Genomic DNA, 10,156 nt, shown 5'->3' on the forward strand with positions numbered 1-10,156 from the left:
TCTACTTCTTTTGCTGTTGTTTTGCTCTTCTTTTTCTAGGATTTTGAGATGAAGTATGAGATCATTTATTTGTTGGTTTTTTCTTTTTTTAAGGAATGAACTCCAAGCAATGAATTTTCCTCTTAGAACTGCTTTCAATGTGTCCCATAGATTCCGATATGTTGTGTCTGTGTTTTCATTAATCTCTAAGAATTTTTTAATTTCCTCCTTGATGTCTTCTATAACCCATTGATCATTCAGTAACCTATTGTTCATTCTCCAAGTGATGCATGATTTTTCCTTCCTTCTTTTATCGTTGATTTTCAGTTTCATTCCATTATGATCAGATACTGAAGAAATATCTGATATGTTCTTCACATTCCTGTTGAACCAAGTTGCTTCCACTTGAAGAAATAAAACACACTACACTCCATCATGTATTCTCTGAGGATTCTAGAAAACTTAGGTTGGACATCACAGCATAAGGGTGTATGCTATAGAGTAGCTAAAATCCGTAAAAAGGAGACCACCACCACACAGAATGTCTGTCCAGTGACCAAGGTCAAGGCTTCAAACGGTATCATCTCCTTCCCTGCTGCTCGGTAAACTCCAGCAATTGCTGCACCATATTTGTGATGTCTGAGGGTGAACAGGGCCAGTAATCCAGCGGGGACATGAAAGAAGTGGGAGGACACCAGTGCCCACAGGAACACACCATACCACATCTCTGGGAAGGAGCAGAGAGAAGTGGAGTTGGGGCACAGGGTCCCGTTGCCCACCCGCAGCACGAGCTTCAGGCTGAGGATCTGGTGCAGGAGTCCGGCCGAGCCCCCGCTGCCGCCGCTCCCCTCACGCTCCATCCCGCCGCCATACACCGCATAAAGATGAGGGGAGAGCGCCCAAAGTGCTGCACAGCCTAACTCCCTGCACCTCAGCCTACTCAGCGTCACCTTCAGTCTTCCCTCTTCCGTCTTTGAGATTCTTTAGTCATTGTTTTTATATTCTATTTTTCAGACTGGGAGTATCTATTGATCTATCTTTGGGTTTGCTGATTATTTATTCTGCCTGCTCGAATCTGCTGTTGAGCCTCTTGAGTGAGTTTTTCATTTCAATTGACCTACCTTTTTACAAAATATTTTTTTTAGTTTTCAATGGACCTTTATTTTATTTATTGATACGTCGTGCTGAGAATCGAACCCAGTGCCTCATACATGGTAGGCAAGCACTCTGCCACTGAGCCACAACCCCAGTCCATCAATTGTCTTACCTTTTAACTTCAAAATTTCCATTCATTTATCTTTCATAATTTATATCTTTATTAATATTATTTATTTGATGAGTCATCGTCATCACATATTCCTTTAATTCTTTAAACAAGGTTTCCTCCAGTTCATTGAACATACTTATAATAGTTTACCTGAAGGCTTCATTTTTTTAAATTGTGGTACTGGTGATTGAGCCCAGGGGTACTTTCCCTCTGAACTACATCCCCAGCCCTTTTTATTTTTTATTTTGAAACAGGGTCTTGCTAAATTGCTGAGGCTGGCCTCAAACTTATGATGCTCCTGCCTCAGTCTCCCAAGTTGTTGGAATTATAGGTGTGTGCCACCGCACCCAACTCACTTGCAGGCTTTTTGTACTAAATCTCTCATCTGTATCCTCCCAGAGAGAATTAATATAAACTGCTTTGTGTGTGTGTGTGTGTGTGTGTGTGTGTGTGTGTGTGTGTGAGATATACCTTGGTTCCTTGCATAGTTTGGGGAAACTGGTATTTTACAGAACATAACAACTCTGGCTTCTGATTCTCTCTCCTCAGGGTTTGTGGTTTTTTTTTTTTTTATTACATTTTTTTTTGTTTTGTTCAGTGATGTGCTTTCCCCTGCAGTGTGTGACAAATAGAATATCTGCTTAATTTTTTTAAAAAAACAATCAAATTCTATTTAAGTTTAGTTGCTTAAGGTCTACTCTTGGGTCACCTTATCTTAGTGGTCACTCAGTCAGATTAGTCAGAGACTTTGCTTAAACACCTTGAACCAATAATGGTTCCACCCTTTTTTTGGTAGGGAATTTGTGTATGTGTTGGTACACTTATTCAAAGTTCAAACAGTTGACACATAAGTCTTCTCTAGGTTTCACTTTCTGCTTGCACAGGGTCTCAAGGGAAGCCCTGAATATATACATGACTCGGGCCATCTATGGTCTCCTCTGAGCGTATGTGTAGCTCTGATCCACTAGAAGATACAGGAGTTTATCAAAGCCCCTTTTGACTGTCTCACTTTCCAGCTCTCCTTTTAAATTTTTCACTTGTATATTGTATTCTGGTCAGTGTTACATCTGTAGGCAATTATGATATTGGTGTTCCCTGATTTACCAGCTTTGGGAGGTATAATTCATTTATAATATATAATTCACTCATTAAAATTTTTTCATAGAATTGTGCAACCATCAACACAATCTAATTTCAGAACATGCTTAGTAAATTTTTTTCAGTATTGGAGATTGAATCCAGGGCCTCAAGAATGTTAGGCAAATGCTCTATTACAGAGCTGTATTCCCAGTCATTTTAAATTTTATTTTGATACAGAGTCTTCCTCAGTTGCTCAGGCTGGCCTCAACCCGTACTCTTCCTGCCTCAGCCTCCTGAATAGCTGGGATTACAAGCATGCTCCACCAAGTTCAGTTGCCTAATAACTTTGGTAGATCAGATAATAGGTATTTTTAAATTTTATCTTGTTGAGAACTGTGTGTTTCTGAATTCCTATAAATATCCCTTTGTTTAAATATTTTTTTTAGTTGTAGTTGGACACAATACCTTTATTTTTTTATTTATTTTTATGTGGTGCTGAGGATTGAACCCAGCACCTCACACGTGCTAGGCAAGTGCTCTACCACTGAGCCCCAGCCCCAAATATCTCTTTTTTTGTTTGTTTGTTTTGGGATGTGGTTAAGTTACTCAGAAATAGATTGATTCTTCTAAGTCTTGTGTTTAAGATTTGTTTTGCATTTATTTATTTATTTATTTATTTTTGTGGTGCTGAAGATTGAGCCTAGGGCTTTGTGCCTGCTAGGCAAGCACTCTACCACTGAGCTACATCCCCTGCCTAACATTTGTTATGTAGGAGTGGAGTAGTGCTTAGTCTAGTGCTAATTAATTCTCACTACTGAGGCAAGACCTTTCTGTGTACTCTACTCAATGCTCTGTGAATCTTGAGCATTTCTTTTTCTTTTTTGTAGTAATGGGGATTGAATCCAGGGCCTCATTCATGCTAAGCAAGTGCTCTACCACTGAGCTAAATCCCCAGCCAAATCTTGAGTTCTTTGATGTGGCATAAACTGGCAATTTCCCTGACTTATGAGAGTGCCAGGCGATGTTACCTCTAATCCTTCTGGGTGGTTCTTTCTCAACCTTGTGTGAGTTCTTTACACACATGTAGTAGTTACTCAGAGGTATCCTTAAGGACACTCTCAAGATCTCTGAAGTTCTCTTTCGGTGCAGCTCTCTTCTGTCTGGTACTCCATTCTGAGAACTTTATTCACAGTATTGCCCTGAACTCTCAGCTCCATGTCAACTTAGGGAGCCTGCTGGCATCAGCCTTGGTTCTTCTTTCTGTGCTTAAGCCTTGAAACTCTCCAGACAATATGCTAGAGTAATTATAGGTATACTCTCATTTTGTCCTCATTTCTCATGGATCATTGCCCTTTGTTGTCTGATGTCCAGTGTCTTGAAAACCATTTCATGCATATTTTCTATGTTCCTTATTTGCTTCAGGTAGAAGGGTCAATCCAGTACCTTTCAATCCACTTTGTCCAGAAACAGGAAAAAAAAAAACAGTTTGGGGGAATTTTCTAGTTGTCTTTTTGTGACTGATTTCTAAATGAATTCCATTGTCTTTAGAGAACATACTCTTGAGATTTTAAGCCTTTTAAATTTATTGAGTTTTATAACCCAGTTATAGTCTATCTTGGTTAATGTTTCATGTTCTAGAAAAGAGTATGCATTCTGCAGTTGTTTGGAACAGCATTCTACAGTATTTCAATTAGGTGAAATTAGTTGATATGGTTGTTCAAATCCTCCATAAAGCTTTACAGATATTTTTGTGCACTTATATGAATATTGAGGGAGGAATGTTAAAATCTCCACCTGTGATTGTATATTCATTTATCTCTCTAATTTCAATTTTTGCTCATGTATTTTAAAACTTTTTTTTAATTAAGTTCACTTGCATTTTGGATTGTTTTCTTGATGATTTGGCTCCTTTATCATTATGAAATGATCCTCTTTTATTTCTGATCTTTGGTAATACTTCTTGTCTTGAAGTGTATTGTGCCTGTGAGTTATGTTAATGTAGCCACATCATCTTTTTTTGGGGGGGTACTTGGGATTGAACTCAGGGGCACTCGACCACTGAACCACATTCCCAGCCCTATTTTGTATTTTATTAAGAGACAGTGTCTCACTGAGTTGCTTAGCACTTCGCTGCTGCTGCTGCTGCCTTTGAACTTGCAATCCTCCTGCCTCAGCCTCTCAAGCTGCTGGGATTACAAGTGTGCGTGATCATTGTGCCAAGCCACACTATCTTTGATATGCTTACTGTTTGCATGGGATATCTTTTTATCCTTTTACTTTCAACCTATTTACATTCCTATTTAAAGCATATGTTTATTTTTATGGTGGTGGTGGGGATTGAACCCAGGACCCATACATGTTAGGCAAGTACTCTATCACTGAGCTACATCCCTAGCCCTTAAAGCATAGTCCATGTAAGCATCATTTATAGTTGAGTTTTACCAAAGTTTTCACCACCTCCCAATAGTGCTACAGGCTGGTAATTAAGCTTTTAGAACTTTTTTTTTTTGAAATTCCAGACCCAAACCATAACACATGACCTGAAGATTACAATCTAGTTACTTTGTAAAATGTCCCATAACTTGGGTTTATCTGATGTTTCCTCATGATTATAATCTGGTTATGAATTTTTGGCAGGAACACAAAAGAAATTATGCTTTGTTCTTTTATTGCATCTTGCCAAGGAGTAGATGATTTCACTATGTTCTATTATTGACGATGTTCTCTTTGTTCATTGGATTAACAATGTCTTCTGAAATTCTCTACTAGAAAGTTATTTTTTCTATCTCTGTCTCCCCACCCCCCACGCCCAGGACTAGGGATTAAACTCAGGGCCTCAAAAATTCTAGGTAAGTGCTCTCCACTGAGCTATATCCCCAGCCCTTTTAACTTTTAATTTGAATCGGGGTTTTGCTATGTTTCTCAAATTGGCCTCAAATTTGTGCAATTTTCCTGCCTCAGTCTCCTGAGTAGCTAGGATTACAGGTATGTGTGATTATGCCTGATATGTTATTTTTTTGTTTTTATAGTTATTAAGTATGTTGTGGAGAGAAACTTTGTATCTGTCTGTCATCTATTTTTTTTTAAAGAGAGAGAGGAGAGAGAGGGACAAAGAGAGAATCTTTTTTGTAGATGGACACACCACAATGCTTTTATTTTTTATTTTTTATGTGGTGCTGAGAATTGAACCCGGTCCCATCCGTGCTAGTTGAGTGCTCAACCGCTGAGCCACAATCCCAGCCCTGTCATTTATTTTTCTATCTCTATTTGCCTATATCTGACGAGGATCTGGAATATATATATATATATATATATATATATATATATATATGTGTGTGTGTGTGTGTGTGTGTGTGTGTGTGTGTGTGTGTGTTGTATAAAATAATCATCAAACTCATCAGACTTCTCATATTCATCAGCCTTCTCATTAATATATTCATATCAGCAGTATGGACTCATAACTTCCTACCTTTTTGCTCAGATTCTTAACTTTTCACCCACAGATTATAAATTGGCAAATTACTTAAAAGCAAAAATGCAACCAGGTATCTCATTAATCTCTCTTCTCTAGGTTTCCTCCTTGCCAGAATTTTGACGTCTCAATTCCTTGCTACCTTGGTTGCCCTGCAACGTATCAAATGTAATTTTTTATTGAAAAAGTTGACCAAACAATTTTTACATGTCATTCAGTTTTTATAGTTATTCTCCTTGCAATGGTTAATCTGAAGCAAGTTAGTTTACCATTGATTGGAGAAGAAATTGATTTATGTTCATGAGAGATCACTCTGGCTATTGTGTGTAGATTTAAAAGGGGGAAAAATAGAGGCAGACCAGCTATGAGACTTATTAAGATGATGGCTTAGAAAAGGGTGAAATAAAGATTGGAGAAATGGATATAGGTTGGAAGATGGAGTGAGAAGAGATGTAGGGAAACATAGGACACTAATGACTGTATTTTGAAAATAGGCAGTTAAGAGATACAAGTTATGGTCAGTCAAACAGAAAATATGTTTATGCATATTATTTAAATAAAAAGATAATTAAGGAAATAAAAATAATGTTATAACTGTATAACTGCATTGGGGGTCAAGAGTAGTAGAAGAGAGCTTAATCATCATCTTTCATAGCATTATTTAATAGATATTGTAAAAAAGAAATATAGGGGAGGGAACAAATTTGAGGAATTTATTTGGAGGTAAAATTTGCAGGGCTTGGTTATTGATTTAATATAGTGAATAAGAGGGGGAGAAGGCAGAGGCGATTTTCAGGTTTCTAGTTTGAGTAAGTGGGTGGATGTGGTATCACAACTGAGGTAAAGAACATGGAATGGTATCCAGTTCAGGAGGGAAGATGATACGATGGTTAATTTCATGTGTCAACTTGGCTGGAACAGAGGTGCCCAGATGTTTGAACATTATTCTGAGTGAGATTAACATTTGAAATGATAGATTGAGTAAAAGAGATCGCCTTCATCAATGAGGGTGGGTTGCTTCCAATTTGTTGGTGGCCTTAATAAAACAAAAGGCAGGACAAGAGAGACTTCATTTTCTCTCCTTATTTTGAATCTGGGACACTGGTCTTCTACACTTGGACTGGAAATTATATATTTGGTTCTCCTGGTTCTCAGGCTTTTGGACTTCAACTAGAACTATATTACAGGCACTCCTGAGTCTCTTAGCTTATAGATGGCATACCATGGGACTTCTCAGCCTCTATAATTATGTGAGCCAAATCCTTATAATAAATTTTCATACACATATATACATATATAATTTCTCTAGGGAGCCCTGGAGAACCTTGATTAATATAGATAGTAAGTTCAGTTTTAATTTTATGTGAGACATTGTAGTGAAGTTGAATAGTAGGTTCTTGCAGACAAGTGGGCAAAGGATCAAAATATATATTTGGGAATCTTCATCATATGGTTGATAATTGAGATCATAAAGATGGTTGAACTCTTCTGGGATTCTCATGCATTCTAACAGGAAAAAAGGCAGAAAGAGAAGGTACAGATACATGTAGGTTGGTCAATTTTGTATTTGGAATGTGGACTTACTATTTGATGAGTGTGTGTGTGTATGTGTGTTGTGTTTGTTCATAATAAACTCAATTGTTCAGTAATGTGCATGTAACTGATTCCATAGTATCATTAGTTAACCCTTGACTAATTTTTAAAACTGTTCTTCTAAAGTTCTGAGTTGAAAGAACCCATGCTGGTGTTGTTATAGAGAAATAATCTTTACTTGGTGGATCCCATTGGTAACTACAGTAGTAATCTCAGTACATAGAGTGGGCATGTGAAATGAACCCTAACTGCTGTCTGAATAAAGTCTACGTTTGTCTGGCAGGGCCATGCATTTTTTTTCATTCATTTGTAGTCTCCAGCAACAACTCCCTCCCCCAATACCTTGATAAAAATTGCCTTCAGACAGAACTTGAGAACACTGATATGCTCAAACTATGGTATCCTGGTGTTTCCATAGTAACTAATGCACACCAAGGGGGAAAAGATGGAGAATAAATGAGAATAGCATTTTAACAAAATAAGTGAGGGGCAAAGAGGCTTTAGACATGTGATTGCCTCTTGTTTAGGAATATGAAGATATTCATCTCCTTAATATTGGGGTTATAAAACTTGTTACAATGAAACTTGTCAGCAGCCATTTATATTCCATTTTTCTCTATAATCATCACCATCAAAAGCATTTAAATGCTTCTTTGCTCCACAGTACTGCAGAGAGTGAGTTAAATGGACATAGTTGCCATTTTCTTGTGAGCCTGCAGTCATGATGGGACAGGTTAAGGAATGTTCACATTCTAGTATGCCAAACGGAGCTTTGACCTGGTGGATATAATGAGGAGTGGGGATTCAAGGAAACCTACTCAATCCTGTGTAAAGTGTTTATTTTGGTGAGAGACTTTGCTATTGTCTCCCTACTGCCTTAAAGACCATGAGTATACGATAGTGCTGCTGCTTCTTTCCTGTTCCACCAGATGATTTCTCTTATTCCTTCCTAGCATCCTTCCTCCTCCTTCCCCAAATGCAATCTATTCACCATTTCCACCAATTTCAAAATGACCTGCTCATTATTTTTTCTCTTGGCCAGCTCTAAGCATTTGTATATATGTAGATAGATACATGCTCCACGATACAGATTTCAGATAACCTGCTAATTTACTGAACAAATGAAAAGTTCTGCTTTACTGTCAAACCAATTGTTATGGACTGAATTATGCCCCCTTCATATGTTGAAGTCCTAACTCACAATGTGACCATATTTGGGGATTGAGCCTATAAAGAGGTAATAAAGGTTATGTGAGGTCATAAGGGTGGGATCCTAATCTGATAGCACTGATAAGAAAAAGAAGAGACACTGAGATCTCTCTTTCAGAACACCACAAAACAAAGGCCATGTGAGGACTCAGTAAGGTGGCTATCTGCAAGTCAGGAAGAGAACTCTCATCAGGAACTGAATAGTCTGGCACCTTGATCTGGGATTTCTACCTTCTAGAACTGTGAGAAAATAAGTTTCAGTTGTTAGCTGCCCATTCTATGGTATTTTGTTATGGTAGTCTGAGTTGAATAATGTGCCAGTGTACATGCACAACCAATTAAGCTGTTGTTAGACAGGGATAGACTTTGTAAGGGTGAAGAGATGAGTTTTTACTTTTATAATAACAGAGATTAAATCTCTACAGATAAGTATAATAACTACCAGAATATCTATTCAAGCCAGAAGAGAAACACAGAGAGCAGAGACAGAATACTGAATAGCTCCAGTAGGAAGGTACCCTGTATGGAATTTAGTTTAGCCTGATTCCTTTTCCTTTTAAAAGTGAGGGATTAAGGTGCATATTCCTGCTTGGGGTGGTAGCTTGTGCCTATAACCCCAAATACTGTTCTCAGGAGGTTGAAGAAGGAAGATTGCAAGTTCAAGGCCAGCCTGGGCAATTTAGCAAGATTGTGTCTCAAAATGAATAAATAAATAAATAGGACTGGGGATGTTGCTCAGTGGTAAATCACCCATGGGTTTAATTCCCAGTACCAAAAAAGAAAAAAGAAAATTAGTCTTTGGTTTAGCTTTTGTGCAAATGAATTCAGAGATTAGGAGCAAGATATGATGGAAGGTGTCAGTAGGCTGAGACTAATCAATGAGAATGAAAATCAACTTCCTGGAGTTGTCTGGAGAAGATACACCAAAATGAGGACCATTTCCCTTGAATGGCCAGAGGTCTGGTATATATCCTTAGAGGTTAGATGAAGAAGAGTTGTATCTTCATGTTAGAGGCTATGTTTGGATAAGAGAAATTTACATTTTTCTTTTCTTTTTCTCCCCCTCCTAGTCCTCTTCCTCCTCCTCCTCCTGGGGATTGAACCCAGAGGCACTTAACTGCTGAGCCATATCCCCAGCCCTTTTTATTTTTCATTTTGAGACAGGGTCTCACTAAATTGCTTAGGGCCTCACTAAATTGCTGAGGCTGTCCTTGAACTTGCAATTCTCCTGCCTTAGCCTCCTGAGTTGCTGGGATTATAGGCATGCACCACCATGCTTAGCTCTGAGTAATTCCCATTTTTTTTTTTTAAATTGTGACATTCAATATTACAGTCACTGGGGAAAGATGGGAATTTTGAGGAAGAAGAAATATTTTTTTAAAATTTTAAATTAAATTTATTTCTAATGGATACATCAAAACATAAGATTGTACATATTAATGGATTGGCATTATGTAATATTTAAATCAACTTAAACATAGCTGTGTCTTCAAACATTTTATCATTTCCTCATGGCAAAAATTTTCAAAATTCTTTCTTCTAACTTTTTGAAATGT

The 10,156-nt window shown here is 37.7% G+C and overlaps 1 protein-coding gene across 1 annotated transcript; it reads right to left on the reverse strand.

Annotated features, from left to right (window-relative positions):
- Positions 1-347: 347 nt before the first annotated feature.
- LOC124110236 (transmembrane protein 170A-like) lies at positions 348-839 on the reverse strand. Its single transcript, XM_046469428.2, has one exon. It carries the CDS (start codon positions 837-839, stop codon positions 474-476), a length of 366 nt encoding a protein of 121 aa, XP_046325384.1. The 3' UTR covers positions 348-473.
- Between the last annotated feature and the right edge of the window lie 9,317 nt (positions 840-10,156).

Source organism: Marmota monax, unplaced genomic scaffold (genome assembly GCF_021218885.2).
Source record: "Marmota monax isolate L192 unplaced genomic scaffold, Marmota_monax_Labrador192_F-V1.1 WCK01_AAM20220418_F8-fsc00054, whole genome shotgun sequence".
NCBI classification, from domain to species: Eukaryota; Metazoa; Chordata; class Mammalia; order Rodentia; family Sciuridae; genus Marmota; species Marmota monax.